The sequence below is a fragment of the Haemaphysalis longicornis genome, unplaced genomic scaffold, assembly GCF_048455015.1.
Source record: "Haemaphysalis longicornis isolate Haplotype H1 unplaced genomic scaffold, Haemaphysalis longicornis Haplotype H1 scaffold_6, whole genome shotgun sequence".
NCBI lineage: Eukaryota > Metazoa > Arthropoda > Arachnida > Ixodida > Ixodidae > Haemaphysalis > Haemaphysalis longicornis.
Genome location: NW_027526407.1, coordinates 31,794,170 through 31,811,947, shown reverse-complemented (window position 1 = coordinate 31,811,947; position 17,778 = coordinate 31,794,170). Strand labels below are relative to the sequence as shown.

At 50.0% G+C, this 17,778-nt stretch overlaps 1 protein-coding gene across 1 annotated transcript; it reads right to left on the bottom strand.

Annotated features, from left to right (window-relative positions):
• Positions 1 to 547: 547 nt before the first annotated feature.
• LOC144141469 (venom protease-like) lies at positions 548 to 17,109 on the bottom strand. Its single transcript, XM_077673024.1, has 5 exons — positions 17,044 to 17,109; positions 16,185 to 16,288; positions 13,466 to 13,728; positions 5,889 to 6,028; positions 548 to 1,186 (listed from the first exon to the last, which is right to left on the bottom strand). The coding sequence occupies exons 1-5, from the start codon at positions 17,056 to 17,058 to the stop codon at positions 1,001 to 1,003; spliced, it is 708 nt and encodes a 235-aa protein (XP_077529150.1). The 5' UTR covers positions 17,059 to 17,109; the 3' UTR covers positions 548 to 1,000.
• Between the last annotated feature and the right edge of the window lie 669 nt (positions 17,110 to 17,778).

The following is a 17,778-nucleotide window of genomic DNA, read 5'->3' as shown; positions in this document are numbered from 1 at the left end:
CTTCTAAAGAACACTGATAAAACACTTGCGTAAGTTTTTGCATATGCCGATCCTTCAGGATTAGTTCTGGCGACAAGATGGCAAGCCTTGCCTAATGTAGTCCAGGTTTCAGTGGTGTGAGAGATAAATAGATACTAATTCGTTTCCTGAAGTTGTGTGGGGTAAAGTTTAGCTTATTTGAAACTTGCAAAAGATGTGTGGTGGCTAATGTTAATCACAGTCATTGCCATAACTTGCATCACTTGTTAATTTGATTGGGACAAGTTTTGTTGGAGTGAAGTAGTCATAACAGCTGTAACCCAGTTAAATGGTCTTGCCGCACTTGCAACTGCTTTGCTCTCACACAACTATTTTCACATTGTGCCAAGTAGCTGAACTTACAACGACATTTTCATTTTATCGGCGTCACTTAGGTGGGAGTTACTGATGCTTAAATCGAGAAGCAATTAGACTTGAGCAGGGTATGGTGAACTGTGTAGCAATTGTATTAAAAATGCAAGTAGAAGAAAATAGAACATGTACGTAGAACTAGTGCTGAAGTAACAGAATTTTATTCAGGGAGGAAGGATTAGTGCAGCTGTATATGCAGATGGGTTTTATTCTGTAGAAATGTAAATTGTTAAGTTGTTGTGAAGGTCATCGACACATTGCTGATCTGCGTTGCAATTTCGTAAGATGTCACTCAATCGGTGAAGTTCATCATGAGTGAATGTATTTTGGTTTTGGTGGGAAAAAACTGGTGCCGAAGTGTCAAGCTAATAGCCTAACGAATACACATGTATGCAACAATGTTTCTCAGTAATCCACCGTAATTTTTTTCTCTATAAACTGCAAGTATAAAAGGTACTACCACAAGGTCACACATCCCTCCCGGGCCTGCAGGTTGTCCAAAACCAAGAATGGGGTGCGATTTGTTTTGTTTCGTTTATTACCCGCTACCGCAACTGCGTTCTTCAAATGAGGCACACGTAGCTTCTTGTGTGAATTCTCGTGGCTTCCTTTACTGTCCTCCAAATGGCTTGAAAGCACTTTCGTCATTGATGGTATTGAGGATCCACTCCTGGTGTGCTTTCACGGGCGTGTACATTCCCGGCAAGTCCTGGGCGCAGCCAGAGCCGTGCGAGACAACAGCAATGAGGTAGTAGCGGTGCTGCTTTCGTAACATCAAGGCTGATCCGGAGTCGCCCTGTAATAGAGAGCGGGGCAGAAGTCTGCTCTTAGAGCGTCATAAGGCCACCGCAATGTGTCATAGCTAGGTCGAACATGCATATGCCTGTGGCACTGGCATACGCAGGGTGGCCCCCCCCACCCCTTCCCCAAAACTTTTTGGAGTGAGGTGACCTTCAAGGCTGGATCAATCCTGAGTGGTTTTTTTTTTTGGGGGGGGGGGGGGGGGGGTTTGTTTGTTTTTGTTTATTATTATTATTATTATTCGTTAATTTTTTGTTTATTATTTTTATTTTTTATGTGCCCCCCCCCCCCCCCCCCCCCCCCTCGAAGCAAAATTTTGCGTACACCACTCGCCTGTGGTCAGAATATGTGCAGGCTTCTGTGAAAGTTTAGGTATGTAAAAATCTGGAATTTTTAACGTAATAGTGTTGCAGTGTCGCCAGTCCGGCATGACAAAATACCAACACTATATAAATACAACAATAGTACTGTGATTGCAAATGTGCAGCCCGGAATCGTGCTCCAGAAAATTCCTCACCCTACTTCTCTACATTTGCTATGCTCTAACAGTATGCATGCGCTTTACTTTCCTTTTATTTTGTCATACGCTACGTCGCCTTGGATACGATGCACAGGAAACCTCAAATAGTAAACGGCGCATCCCCTGGCTGCCCCACAACACTGCAACACTGCCCCACACCCAACGCTCTCTACCATATGGCCTGGTAGTGCCGACAGTCGCCATCATTCGCCACCCCCCCCCCCCCTACCATACCCAACACTGGAGCAGTGGGAGGACCAGCTGACCAGCTCACGCCTTTAAGACCAGCAACGACTGGTGGACAGGGCCCGCCGGGCAGCCAAGGACCAAGGCTTCCTGGACTAATGAGGCCTCCCACAACAGAACCCATACAGCTGAAGAAATGTTTCTTCCTCCTCCTCTAGGTTGTTCTTTGTGAGTTCTTAACTTCTTTTTTGTACGCAGCACCTAAGCGTCCGCTCCTGTGGTCTCACGGCGCCGTCGTCCCTCGTAACCGAGCGAACGAAGGAGACAGAAGACACGAGATTCAACGAGCAGAAAAGCAGAGGGGGAAAGTATGGCGAAAGTGGGAGGGGTAGGCCGAGACGGCGCAAGACGTTTTCTTCGACGGCGATCCGCTACGAGAGAACCGGGAGAACGAAGAGGCCACCGAAGATAGAGCGAGTAGGAGCGGAGGATTAGCCGGTATGCAATGGCGCGGAATGCATGCAGGCAACCAAGTGTGCGCCGCCATATCTCTGGCCATGAGGCGAGCCATAGTGGCGGGCTCCGGGTTGATTTTTACCACCTGGGGACCTTTAACGTGCGCCGAAAACTCGAACACGGGCGTTTTTGCTTTTCGCATCCATCAGACAACCGGCTGCCGTGGCCGGGAACCGAACCCGCGTCCTCGTGCGATCATTTCGTGACACGGAGCGGGTATGTGCCGTCACCCAGGAGACTGCAGTTGGCCCTTTGCATTAGGGGGTATCGTAATCGTGAACCAATTTTTTTCTTTTTTCATTTATATGCACGCCCGGATATTTTTATTCCTTCAAGGAGTACTGACGCGAACGTTCGCAGCTGAAGTAACAATGTAAAAAGCTTCCTTTTTGTATGGAGGTATATCCCGGGAAGTTTCAGCCGTAAATGTTCAGTACAACTTATTTTAAATCCATTTTAGTTTTCGCATGCACGAGAAAGCTCAGAACGGATACCCTTTCGACACCTGCCTCAGCATGATGCGTTGAGCGCCTCGCCCCAAACTGGCGACATCAGGGCTGCCGTGACGTCAGCCAAGGCTCTGGGTGCTGTTGGCGCGCGCTGCTCGGCCTTGTGCATCATTTCACAATTTTGGGACTGACGTCATGCTGCCCCGGCGCGTGCAACCACAGCCGTTCTGGACGCGCGCGGGCGGACCGGTTCGAGTGTGACAATAACAGTGACGTCATGAGCAACTCCCTGTCATGGCGGCCGCCTCGGTGGTCGTTTCGTCGAAACCGAAACTGACACCAATAAACGAGACTATAAGTAATTATTTACGCTAATGTGCCATTCTATGGTTACCAGGCTGTTAGGCACCCATAGCAGCTTAAAAAAAAACACGAAAATTTCGATTCAGTACACCTTTATGACGCGGCTCTCGCCATTATAGATTGACACTGCGACAGTGCTTCTGTCGTTGAGAACCGTTAAGTCCAACTTCTCTGCCCTCAAGTCTAACCCCACGTCTGTGGCTTACTGGCCACTTATGAAAAAACAACGAAGGTGGAGTCTCCAACACCACCTCGAGAAGGAAGAACAACAGTACCAAAATTGTCATGCGAATAAATCACTGTTGCTTAGTCTTATTCACGCCTCCGATGTGCAAGAGAACATAGTCGTAATCTTCGGCAACGACACGAGTGGAACCAAAATGGCTGCGGATGTAAGGAGAAACGGGTTCGTGTGGGATTGAAACCCGGGTCGCCAGCGTACCAGTCAAGTGCGCAAACCCGGCACCCTGCCAGAGCGGAACAAGAATTAGCCTGATGCCTGCAGTACCGTTACACGTGCACGTGGCGGCACCTGAGTAGAACGCGTGCTCGCGGAGGAGAGCTCGACTGGGGAAGCTGCGGCGTAAGGTGCGCTGTTCTGTTAGTCGGCGCGATTCGTGTTGAAAGGTAAAGAAAAAATACGCGCCAATCCACCCAGTGAAGGTGGTTTGAAAGCGAAGCTGTAAACACAACGGTTACCCATGCGACGTCACTTGAATTCACACACGTGGTTCTACAGAGGGTGAAAGCAGAGACAAGTGAAAAGCACTTAGCCGCACCATTGATTACTTCAAAGAGATGTTCTATGCTAAGGTTAAATCAATTCATGATTCATGAACGGTAGTTGGTTAAGTTGTATTGGGGAAGCACGGGAGTGGAAACTCTTTTTTATATAAAATTATAGAAAGCTCAAACCCGGCGTTACATGATCTCACTTCTCCGTCTCTGCCGCCGCCGACGGAGGCGACGTGATCGGCGGCAGAGTCGGAGAAGTGCGATGCCATGCGTTGGTGTGAACTTCCTTTAATTTTTACACCTCCTAGCGCATGTGCACGGCGCGCACACGGCCGCTACACGTGCCGTGGGCGAAGCGCACAGCGGTGCGAGAGGTCGTGTGACACTGTCACGTGGCATTCAGAGAACGCAGGGGGTAAACCCGCAGATGTGTTCGGTAAAGCGGGATTCACACGACGGAGAAACCCTCTCTTTTTGGCCCGCGGGACCCGCCCCTCGGTGGGGATAGCCCGCGGTGACTCCGCGAAAAAAAAGGCCTCCGCATGTTTTCGCTTGACGGCGGTGGCCCTCGGCGGGGAATGGAACCTGTTCCTCGGCACTGTTGTCTGAAAGGTCATTACGCCGTATCGCTAGAGCTAAAGCCGTCAACGCCAAGTATGGAAATAACCCAACAACAAGATTCAGCGACGCAGCCACATATCCGAATCACCCAGCACACGCCGTCTGCGTTGTTAACGCGGCCGGTCAGGAAATGACAGCTATGACTGTGCGTACAGCCTCAACAGAAGCTGCAGAGGAAGTTGCAATTGCCCTGGCTGCCACGACCAGGGAGGACTTTATAACAATACTAACTGACTCGCAAGCGGCATGTCGAAGTTATCAGCGGGGGCGCATCTCTACACCAGCACTGGCCATTCTGAAAAATATTGCAGAACTACCTGATATGGAAATCGTCTGGGTTCCTGGGCATGAATCCATCGACGGTAATGAGGCGGCTCACACCGCTGCCCGCGCGTACATACACCGGGCCATTACCCGAGACGGAATGTTCTCCGCTGACATCAAAACGGACCCACTTCTCCGGTACTCAGACGTCCTGGGACATTATAGGCTCGGCAGAAGAATATTCCACCACCTCATCCTCAATTAAGCAGAGAAGAAGCCACCACTCTTCGGCGATTGCAGACGAATTCTTATCCCCACAGCACCCTCCTCCATTCCATCTACCCGACTCAGTATCCCTCCCTTTGCAATTTCTGTGCAACGCCGGGCACCCTGTACCACCAGGTATGGGAGTGCCAAAAAACTCCCCAATCCCCTATCCAACTTTTGAGCAGTGGATGGCTCGTCTGGTCGATCCGGACCTTGGACACCAGCAAGAACTGGTCAAGAGGGCCTGGACGGCAAGTCGCAGCCTGGGTATCCCGGAATAAGGATGCCCTCCACCGGGCGAGTGCCCTGCCATCAGCACTTATGCTCAATAAATGTTTATTCTCTCTCTCTCTCTCTCTCTCTCTCTATCTCTCTCTGCTTGTCACTCCGCGTAGCTCCGCACGTGTGGATGCGCCGCCAGGCCGGATAATCCGGTCACGTGCTGTTGACGTCACATATCCATCCGCCTCCGTGAGAGGGTTTCTCCGTCGTGTGAATCCCGCTTGTGCACCGTTTGGCTCCCCCGTCCCCGCGTGGGCTCGAAGCTCAATCGGTAACTCAACGGGCTCTCGCTCCGTTTCTCTATTCGTTCCAGTTCGATTCCTGGCGGTGCAAGTAACTTCTTTCATTTGTTCGCGGAAGTTTTTTGTTGACCCCAACGGTCGCGACAAAACTGCTTGTGGGGTAGAGGTAAAAAGCTTCGCTTTAAAAAAAGACGATGTAGCATTAAAGATATTTTCGATGACCGCTATAGGTCCAGTTCCACAGGAACTCACCTGGCAGGCGTCCCTGTCCTGCTCGTAGGCGCACATCATGGACGAGCTGTTGAAGTGGTACATCTGCAGCTTGCGCTGGCACTCGTCTTGCGCGACCACCTTTAGCCTCGTGTAGCGGAGTCTGTCAATAGGTCCGTACTCTGCAAGCCAGTATGGAGAAAAAAAGAACGTTCGGTGGCCAGCATCCGCTTATCGCCAGCACAGACATAGTTGCAAGCGAGCGTATGTATGCGCGTATGTCTGTCTGTATGTATGTATGTATGTATGGGCGTATGTATGTATGCATGTATGTATGTATGTATGGGCGTATGTATGCATGTATGTATGTATAAATGTATGTATAAATGTATGTATGTATATGCGTATGTATGTACGTATGTGTGTATGTATGTATAAATGTATGTATGTACGTATGTATGTGCGTATGTATGTATGTATGTGTGTATGTATGTATGTATGTATGTAGAAGTCTTGCAAGGCATGCCATAATCCACGCAATGCAGCTGAAACTCGGAGACATAGAGTGGCTGTGGCTACAGTATAACCCTTTCGTCCCTGGTGTCGTCATTTAATGACGCCACACAAAATGTACGCTAACGACTTGTGAATAAAACCAAAACTGCTAGTTTTCTCGGCAAGAGTTCTTCAAGGATGCCTCTTACGATGGAGATCACTATAGTTGCGTTTTCTTGGTGCTGGACGCCATGAAAAAGAAGCTCCGGTGGACATATTGTATGGCGGCGGTGCGGGTAAGGAAACTTCAATCCTGGTTTGTCAAAATTTCTTAGATTTGAAAATGCACAACCAGATTTGTTTTTATCCTTTAGGCTCCAGGTGTCATAGTTTTTAGGAAAATAAAGAAGATTCTTTTTAAGCAACGGAAAATTCTAGTTGCCTTATGGCCTAATTAATTGCCATGCCCGTAAATGAACAAATACTTGCACTATCAGCTCAATTTTTTTGTTGCTATGCTTCTGAGGTACAAAAATCTACGCAAACACGCAGAAAAACCATTTTTCTTGAAATAAAAATTCCAAGGCTGAAAGGGATAAGAAACGATTGAATGTGTAATAAGTTGGCGTTACTTGGAGAGTTCCTTTGGGACCTCCAATGGGAGGTTCCATTTGGAGCCTCCGGTTGGAGTGTCCAGTTGGAACCTCTAATTGGGAACGCCAATGGATGCCCGGTACACAGCTGGTCGATTTAATTGGAAGCCAAGGGCTTTTTCGGCTGGTAGGTACAGTCGGCGGTGATGTGAATGGGCTGTGTTGAAGTGGCAAACACTTGTACTTATGGAAGCAAATGTTAAACAGGGAAAGCAGTGCAAATTTCTATTTGACGGGTAGGCCGGTTTGTTTCGGGGTGCGCATTTTATAAATGTTGAAAAACTGGCCGCGCTTTTGTGGGCCCTGTCGGTTGCAGTTAACAGTCCGTTTCACAAGCTGCACTTAGCACAGTGAATATGCTACGTTCTTAACAACCCATTGACACAATACGCTTTGGGGCCTCGAAAGGAACTTTCCGCTCCCCGCTTGGTCAGCGGTACCGGAAGGTCCCAACGCCTATCGTAGCTTTTATTCAGTCGGCCGCTTAGGGTGGATTGTTGAGAACAGTAAGTGTCTTCGATTTGGCTACACTCGCTGCACTCATTCAGGTAGTGCAGCACACGCCTCTTAGAGTTACATTGCAGCATATTCATTGCTTTGCACTGCAATAAACGACAATAGCAAGCGTTAAGTTTCTTTTGTGTGTGATATATATGCGCCTCTTAACGTTGCCTTTGCGTTGTCGGCCGCAAATATGGCACCCAAGGCTCACACGCCGTCCACTGATATCAGATGAAAGATATGAGCACTATAAAGCTTTTATGATAGCATACAACGTCCGGATGTTGTGAAGAAGCCAGCTTTATTGCGCCACATTATCATTGCAATACAAATGATACTACTAGCACACGCCACTGATGTTTTAAAGGGACCCTGCATCACTGTTTCCAACTCTTCTTGAAATCTTAAATGCTTGCAGAACGTAAACACCCACCCCACCCAGTACTTAGATTAGGGGGCCGCAAAGTACCTCAGCCAAAAATTACTCCTCTATGCCCATCAGACATTCGCTCAAAAGGTTTTTCGGTCTTACCCTGTCTTGACGTTCTTCGACGGCTCGATTTACGTCACTAAGGCCATGTAGCAGCTGTTGGCCGGTTTTCCTTCAGTTGCAGCAATGAATTCTTCTCGATAGCAACTTAAAAAAGCCACAAAAACAAAGCAGAAATGGAAGGCGTATCTGGTGCGATGAGCAAATTACGCAGTGACGCTCCGTGCTGGCGATAACTGTAGCTTTCGCAGAGGTTCCAGACGTGAAGGAAAGAGTGAAAGCGCTTATCGAAAGTGTTGCAGTGTCCTTTTAACAGCGAAGCAGTTCAGCAAACCGCAATTTTTGGTGTCCGCAGTTACAAATACCAAGAAATTGCAGAGCGCGCGTGAGCGCGGGCCTCGCGGCGACAGTCCAGCGTCCTCGGCGCATGTTTGTCGAGACAAGCATACCAATTTCGGGAGATTGGCCAGACGGGCCAAAAAGGAAAAAAAAAAAAACCTTCCAGAGTTTGCCGTAATCGTGGCAAGACTTGCTCGGAGCGGGAAAGACACGTCATAGCCTACGCCCTTCTAAGGTGACGTCTAGGGATTATCACCCCCCTAAAATGAAGCAAGCTGACACTTTCTGCAGTAATGATGGAGTAAAGGCCGTAGCGGCAGTGAAGAAGAAGCAAATCGGCCGCAATCGTATATTTAAAAACCTTCGTGATGGTCGTGAAGGTCGCGTACAGCTTCGCTACCTTCAAGTCTAACGCTTTAGTGTGAGCTTCCTTCATTTTTTCACTTGTCTGCAAGTGAAACAATCTACCCTGCCTATCGGGAACGTCGCCTACTATTTCTTACCAACATATGCCCCTCTATGAGCTGAACTACTTGCCTGCATACGCACCCTCAACCTAGTTATTTATGTTGAAAACAAAAAAACTAAACTGTAGCTAGGGGTCGCATGCTATCACAGCAAGCCGAACACGCCAACGTTCTTGTCCAAAATGATTGGATTGCTACGTGAAACACGCTCAGTGGGGCTTTCAGATCGAATAAAACATGGCACATAAAAAATCATACCCCCTCCGTCTAACGGCGACGACGGTTGAACCAACAAAGCCCTGAAGAATTTCAGCCACGCGGCAATAGAGAGCCTGAAGGCGCTGTTCAACAAGTGCAGGAAGCCGGGCAGCATACCCAAGAAATGGAGGACGGCGAAGACGATCCTTATACCAAAACCCGGAAAGCCACCGAGCATTGAGAACCTCCGGCCCATTTCCCTGACTTCGTGCGTCGGGGAGGCAATGCAGCACGTTCTGATGAACCGCTGGCAGCGTTACTTGGAGGAAGAGAACCTGTTCCTGGAGTAGATGCTCGGCTTCAGGGGCAAGCTCTGCACCCAGGAAGAAATGAAGGCTAAAATCATCGACGACAGGACGAAGACGCGGGACAACAAAGCGGTGCTGCGGCTGGACCTGCAGAGCGCGTTCGACAAGGTCAAGCACTCTGCGATCCTGGCCCAGGTCAACAAGCTGAACCTCGGCGAGGGGTTCTACAACTACATACGCGGGTTCCTGACGGGCAGAACGGCAGAAATCCAAGTCGGTGACCTGAAGCTAGAGGAGAAGTAGCTCGGCAGCTCCGAGACCCCTCAGGGCTGGGTGATATCGCCGCTGCTCTTCAACATCGTGATGATCAGCGTCGGCCGGCGCCTAGAAGCGCTAACGGATGTGCGGCACACGATATACGCCGACGACATCACGTTATGGGTCCCGGGTGGCAGCAACGGGTTCATCGAGGCATCGCTACAGAGAGCGGTGGACGCCATCGAGGTCCAACTTGGCGGGTCGGGCCTGATGTGCTCACCAAGCAAGTCGGAACTCCTGGTGTTGCCACCGAAGGGCGCAAGAAAGAAGACCGAGCCAACGGAGCACGAGAAGATCAAGATCAGGACCAGCAGCGGCCAGGTGATTCCCGAGGTCGAGAAGATCCGGGTGCTGGGCCTGTTAATCGAGAAACACCGAACCAACAGCGAAACGATCAATCGCCTCACGGCCAAGGTGTCTGCGGCCACGCGTCTCGTGAAGAGGGTCGCCAACAGAAAGGCCGGAATGCGGGAGGACAGCCTGTTGTGGCTCGTTCACTCGTTCGCCTTGAGCCACGTGGCGTACGTCGCCGCCTTTCACAACTGGCGGGTAGACGAACGCAATAAGATCAATGCGATGATCCGCAAGGCTCACAAGACGCCACTCGGACTTTTCGACTGCACGAGCACAGAGAAGCTGCTGGACTTTGGCGTGCACAACACGCTCGAGGAGATCGCAGAGGCACAGAGAGCCGCCCAGCTCGAGCGGCTCGCGGAAACCAAAACCGGAAGAGCTATCCTGAAGAGAGTGGACGTAGTCCCCGACTCGAGCAAGGATGGCTATGGCCGCACAGCAGATATCCCGGACCAGGTACGAAGGAGAATGAGAGTCTATCCCATTCCAAAGAACATGAGCCCCGAACACAACAGGGAAGGAAGAGCGGCGAAGCCAACGCAATGGTGGAATTGCACGCGGAGCTGCCGGGGACGAGGTACGTTGATGCGGCGGAGTATCGAGAACGCGGGGGGTTCACGACGGTGGTCATCGACGCCAAGACCGGCGGCACGATCACCGCAGCGAGCGTGCGCACGAAGGAGGCGCGGTGCGCGGAGGAGGTGGCGCCAGGCGATTGCTTTAGCGATCTCAGATCCGGACTGCAAGACCGTGCTGTGTGACTCTAAGGGTGCAGTGAGAAACTATGCCAAGAACAGAGTATGTTGTGGAGCAGTGCGGGTGCTCGCCGCGCTGGACCTCAAGGACAGACAAGTGACAGTGAAGTGGTCCCACGCCGGGAACGAAGTCTCGGAGCATTACGCGAACCACAATGAGACGGCGCGAACTCGACCGCGCGAGTTTACAGGCCGCGCGGCTGTAGCGAACCTGCCGAAAAATTGGGGGGGGGGGGGGGGGGGGGAAGGCCAAGGATAGACTGGTTACCTAAAACAATATAACGAAGCACTACAGGCTAAGCAGGAGGAGAATGGCGCCGCCCGACCCGGGTCTGACTCGGGAACAGGCGGTGGTGTTCAGACAGATGCAGACGGGTTCGCTACTGACCCCATTCACAATGAAACACGTGTGCCCCGAACAGTACGAGGACGACACCTGCAAGGTGTGTAACGTGCGCGAGCCACTGCGGCCCACTTACTGTGGGACTGTACGGCAAGGCCTAGCGAAGCAGCAACAACAGCAACGATCCCGCCATGGTTCGAGGCTGCGGCGCGGAGCAACAATAAGAACGACCAACGCCAAGCCGTCCAGCTGATCCTGGCGGCCCTTGAAAGGCAGAAGCCGGTCGAAAGCCGAGAGGGCTCGGCCCCCCATCCAGAGGCGGCTGAAGGACCCCGAGGGGAGTAGAGAGGCGGCTGCCGAGTAAAGGGTCTTTGACAGGATTACGTAGGCCGCGTCATGGTGCTCCATTAGGGACACCACAGCAGGCGAGTTCAATAAAGTATTTACTCTCTCTCTCTCTCTCTCTCTCTCTCTCTCTCTCTCTCTCTCTCTCTCGTGATGGATTCTTCGGTTGTCCAATCCCACACTGCGAGTATCTAACATGTTTTGGTGGAGGTTCCGGTGTTAATTTTCCGTGGCGGCAGGAGGACGGGCATGAACGATGAGATAGGCGAACGATGTTTCAAAGTATTTACGTAGCGGCCATGACTGAGCGCGCGCTGGCTGCGTCCACCGTCAGCTGCCTCGTCAGACTATACAGCGTCACGTTCCCCAGCTCACTTCTTCGTCCTCTCGTAACAGTATCTTCGCTGAAGGGGCCATGACAACAATATACGAGTTTGGTTCCATAATAAACTGCTTTGTCCTGATAACGATGGTACCGTTTTTATAGGGAACGTCAAACAAATCATCCAGATATTACATAAAAATCACGAAGCAGCGCCGACTCCGCAACCACTTTCAGGGGCTTTCTTTATGACGTCAGAAAATCTTCAGGATGATGGCTTGGTAGTCTAGTTTAGTTGGTGGGGCGTCTTGAAGGGGTTAACAGCTCACGTAGACGAGGACGACCAAATCAAGAGAAGACAGGACAGAGCGCTTCTCTTCTTGTGTGTCCTCATCTACGTGTGCTGTTAACTTCTTTACAGAATCTTGTTTGTGAGACTGGCGACCACCTACCCATGCCACCACCAAGAAATAGGACTGGGCGATTTAGTTGGGCCTCTAGCTCCGCTTGATCACACCAGTCGAATGCTAACGGGCAGTTAACGTGCACTGATAAGTAGGTTTTAGTGCGCGCCCATAATACGTCACTCATTCCGTTTTTATTTGAAAGTTTTTGAACATTTCGAGTTTCTTTTGGGTAAAAGACGTTTGTCGGGGCTGAAGTGGAGCCAAGCGCCTTACCAAACGCTGATTCTTTCAAAGTGAACAAAGTTGTATTCTTTCTTGATGGCCCCTTAAAGGACCCCGCAACACTTCTTTCAACTGCAACACTCTTTCCCGGTCTTGACGTTCTTCGACTGCTCGAATTACGTCACTAAGGCCATGTAGCGGCTGTTGGCCGGTTTTCCTTCTGCAGCAATGAATGCTTTTCTATCGCAACTTAAAAAAAAAAACTACAACAACAAATTAGAAATGGAAGGCTTTTCTGGTGCGACGGGCAAACCACGCAGGGCCGCTCTGTGCTGGCGATACCTATAGCTTTCGCAGTGGTTCCAGACGCGAACGAAAGAGTGAAAGCGCTTATCGAAAGTGTTGCAGGATCCCTTTAAGGGAAACGTACCGCCTTTCTCTTGGCTGTGCCACTTCGCGCCTCACGGGCCGACGCCCGCCGCGCCTCAACATAAAAAATTAGCAGTGGCTTAGCTCGGCTATGCCAGGATATACGTAGCGTGAGCTAAGGTTCATTAACCCAATCCAATCCAATCCAATCCAATTCAATCCATTTCAATCCAGTCCAGTCCAGTCCAATCCAATTCAACCCAATCCAATCCAGTCCAGTCCAGTCCAGTCACTGCTCCTCGCGCATGCGCAGCACGGCTCTCCAGGAACCACGCGAAACGGCTATCAAGCGGCTCCGGCGCAGCGTCAGACTTGGCTACTGCGCAACGGGGGCGCACAGCCAGGCACGCGCCGGCGCCAGTGCGTCTGCCGCGGCTATGACGCCACTCCTCTGGAATGCGCAGACCGGCGAATGTGCAGACCCAATACTCTACACACCCGTACTCCAAATGGATTGGAAATCCAATCCAATACAATACAATCTAATCGAATCCAATCCAATCCAATCCAATCCAATCCAATTTAAATCCAATCCAACCAAACCCAATCTAATCCAATCCAATCCAATGCTCCTCGCGCTTGCGCAGCACGGCCCTTCAGGGTCCACGCGAAACTGCTCAACCTCGGCCAGTGTAGCTTATGCTACAAAATGACCACGAATTCCTTTTCTCACCTTTCTTGGGCTCTCCCCAGCCGGCGACCGTGACCGTCTTGCCCGCCAGCTCGCCGAGGTCGAAGTCCAGGCACACGGGCTTCACGTATTCCGTGTACTGGAGCTCCTCGGGAAGTCGCAGCACGGCGATGTCGTCGTGGTAGCCGTCCCACGTGAAGCGTGGGTGCACCGCGGCGGACTTGGCCTGCGTCATCTTGGCGTGCTTGGACTTGGTGTACACCGCCCCGTAGACGAGCTCGATCTTCCGCACCAGACCATCTTTCCTGCGCAGTGCAGCGAAAGGGCGGCGCCCGTCTTTTTGCAACCCTGCTGGAAAGCGTGTAGCCACCCTGTGCTATCCGTATGCTCTTATACGTAGAGTTGTTGTTGTTGTTACTTCAGCATGAAACATGACCAAAGCCATTCTTTGTTCTTTTCTTTCCTTTGTTAACTTTTTTCAATTGGCTCTTCACCCCTCCTCTTTCGCACTTTAATTAAAATATTATATCGTAGTTTGCACATGTGCTCGAATACCAAAGACTATAGTTGAATCAGATATGTCTCACTGCTCTGTGTTACTCCTGTGTGTGTGTGCGTGTTTGTATGAGTGGGCGCTGGTACGTGTGTGTGTTTGTGTGTGTTCATGTCAAAATGTGTAGTTTTCTTGGTATGATAACCACTTGTATTCTCTTTCTTGGTAGATTAGTACATCGTGTCTGGCGTGTTTTTGTTTTGGCTTTCGAGCATCTGTTCCTTGCCACCCAGATAAATGATTGATTAATTGATTATTGTTATTGTTACTACTACTACTACTACTACTACTACTACTACTACTACTACTACTACTTCTACTACTACTACTACTACTTGTATTAAGACATTATGACTTTCATTGGCATATTGGCAGACACTATTGGAAAGAGGTAAAGTTTCCGGATTTGTGCAAGCATATTGTTTCTGTCTCTCCCTTTTGTATAAGCGCACCTTACTGCCGGCGCGCCGCCGGCAGCCGATCGCGGAGGCCGTGGTTCTATCAACGTGATTGCTGTAGCCACCGTTTGGTAGTGTTTGAGATGTTTCACTTCAGTCTATAGCCTTACACATTGAGTCAGTGTTTGCTTCGAATGGGCATACTCTCTGTCCGCGCTTTTGTCCTGACACCATCGTATTTCAGCTTTGTAACTCAATTTCGTAACACTTTTAAATACCGTACGTACGTTTCTCTGGTTTTTTCTCGCTTGCGACACTCACTCTGCGCTGCATGAACCAGTACGAAGACCACCTAGTTGTTCCGGTGCACTATAATATAGTATTGATTGATTGATTATCATCATATTTGTATCTACGCGCGAAGAAGGCCTCTGTCATATAACTATAAGACGGTCCGTCCAAATAGTACACCGGCTTAACCCTAGCCTGTTCTTGTGAAGGAGGGATACTCGCCACCTGACACATGTACGGTATCCGGCATAGGCTTCATGTCCGTACGCGGATGTACCGTACTTGCACGCTTCTAATGCGCCCCCGATTGTAAAGTGCACGTTAGTTTACGCAGGAAAACTCGACAGTATAATTTGGCGCCGTTCTGCAGCGCATGCGTAAAATACATGACACCACGAAACTGGCAGAAGACATTTAATTTGACGCACCTAACTGTGGCCCCAAATATCTCTTGTGCTCTTAAAGTTGCTTATCAAGCTACTGCTGGTATTAAAACCTCATCGGGTCGGATTTTGGTAGGAGTTGGTGTTAATGGCAATGCTACACCACTCTGAAGTCGATTTCGGTTTTGAGACCGATTTTAGCGCGCACACAAACTTGACGGTTACTTTTAGCAAAAAACAGGTACTCGTTAGAATCGTGCAAATACGGTGCGTTTATAAGCACAGGGTCAAAGGAAACTTGAACGGACGGCCAGGATGTGCCTGTCTGGGATGAGGGAGAGGGCATACTAATACGGCTGAGCGTCTCGTCTCCCCAACCACAAAGGGCGCTGCCTATTCCAATCCAATCCAATCCAATCCGTCCAGTCCGATCCAATGCAATCCCTGGTTACAGTGACTAAAAGGTCACTGCACCCAGGTGGCAGCCAAAATGGACCCTTATCCAGTGCCGGTCCTCCTAGCGGCCGCCACGGCGAACTAGAAACGGTAGTAAGGCACGCACCCAAAAAAGTTGGGCTTTGGGATTTGGGAGAACTCGTGCAAAAAATATCCTGGTCCTGCAGTCCCTCCCGCAACCACCCGCCACCCTTACATTTCATATGAATGCCATGGTAGCAGGCGCACGTTCCCGTGACTAACCTGCAGCGGTCGAAGCGTCCCTTTTTCTTTACTTTTTTATTTTATTTTCGCTACTCCCTCACTGGGAGCCATGTGCTCGCAGCGTGGTCAGCCTCAAACCTTTTTGCCCCTTTCCTTAGAAAGCCTTTTTTGAGTGCACGTATGAACTCATTACGAGATGTCGAAAGAGAAAAAATAAAACAGCATAGCCAGCATAGACAGCATAGCCGCTTCCCGAGCAGAAAGCTGCGGGGCGCCATTTTGTTTATTTTGCCGGAGGCGCCTGCCAAGAATGGCGGACCGGCCGCCCGCGATTGCGCAGATCGCTACTGGAAAAAAGTTCAATGCACGGAGTTCGGCAAGTTTCCCTGTGTGTTGAACTTCGGCGCTGGTGCAATCAGCCCAATGCTTCGCGGATTGACCAAGGATAAACTTTTTGTCCTAAAGGGATAACTCACCCCAGGACGCAGTGAGCCGCAGTCACTACGTGCCACTTCGTGATGATGCTCCCTCCGCAGGTGGAAGGGGGCTCCCCCTCTTTGATGTAAACTAAAAGGCGCACCTGTAAATTGTACTGCTGAGTAACTTGTAAAATGACGTACATGGAAGTCTAAAGAGCAAAAAATGAAACAACGGAAGCAAATATAGAGCAATAAATCATTTCGGAAATGCGAACGTAACAAAGACTAATGGGGACCGCATGGTGTCTGGAAATCCCGGAATTAAGCACCACATGGAGGCGACGGGGCCAAATGATTTACACCCTTTTTTTTTGTCTATAATATCCTTGCACCTCAGCAAAAACCTGGCCTTTTTAAAGGTGTTATAAACGAGACAACGCCATGTAGATGGGTATTTTCTTGTGTTCTTAACAGTCGACTTTTTGCAGGGTTTTACGCAGTTTTTACAGCAGTGTTTTTCACTGCATATTTTGCGGCATCCTCGCAAAAGATGCAGCAAAACGGCATATTCGGGCACACTTCTGCTGCTGAAATGCGTCATCTTTAACTCGCGTTCGGAACGGCGTCAGTCGCGCGCAGCCGCCTACCAGAGTTGATCGACTAAAACGCCTAAGCAACAAAATGGCGGCGCCCATGAATTGTCCCAGTGTAAACAAAGGTCACGTGATGCGAACTGGCCAATGATCTAGCGGCGGCACAGAACGATAGGAGAAAATAGGGCTGATACTGTGAAACCTTATCTAGTGACAATAGTAAGGTCCATGGAACCTTTCGAATTAAAAGAGATTTGGAATAAAGCGATTTCGTTACAACGATAGTTTGCTGCGTGCTCAATGGGATCATGACTTGTACTCACCAGCCAGGGAAACATCCCCTGAGTGGCCAGTATTCCGTTGATCACCCTGGTCTCGGGGAAGACACCGCATCCTATAAGATCCGCAGTTCAAGGCCTTGCTTGCATTGGGAGAAACACAACAGCTTTCTGCCTGCCATTGATTCGAAGGCAATGCACCTGAAAGGACTAGACATCAGGGCTAAACACGATTTGAAAACTGCGGGTTCGCACCGACCACATCGTACCAGGACTTCGCAGGTCTAACCAAATGAGCGAGAAGGTCTGCGCTCAGGGACGTCATGTCCAATATGGCCAATTAGCCACAGTTTCGAAGCCGGATGTAGTACGGTGTATATCGTTCGTTCAAACGTGTCTGGAGCATGGCAGAGACGAATGACGTGACATTAAAATCGTGCAAGCCACTAATGGTGGCGGGGGCTCTTTTTTTGTCTTTGTCGTTCATATGCATAGGTGTCTCTTAGTAACCTGAACCGAGGTCAAGGCTGGAGAATTACTCGGCTCGTTGAAGACCATCAACACCGGGCATTGGATGGGCATCTTTGCGGGTGGTCGGATTAAGTGCACGGTAATAAAAACAAAGCCGCGGCCGTTCATTTTGTCCTCCACCTAGACAAAAAGGGGACACCACGAACTAGAACGCAGGCAGATAATATTGCTTTTCAAGCTTCTCGAAAACATTGTCTTTAATGTTCAACTGAAGACACGCACAACAGACGGCAGTGAATGATACAGGAA

Excerpts from the sequence above, each read along its gene's own strand:
- LOC144141469 (XM_077673024.1), bottom strand. Across the intron at positions 13,729-16,184 it reads GCGGCTCACTGCGTCCTGGG|GAAAGATGGTCTGGTGCGGA; the intron begins GTGAGTTATCCC and ends TGCACTGCGCAG. Across the intron at positions 6,029-13,465 it reads CTGGGGAGAGCCCAAGAAAG|AGTACGGACCTATTGACAGA; the intron begins GTGAGAAAAGGA and ends ACTGGCTTGCAG.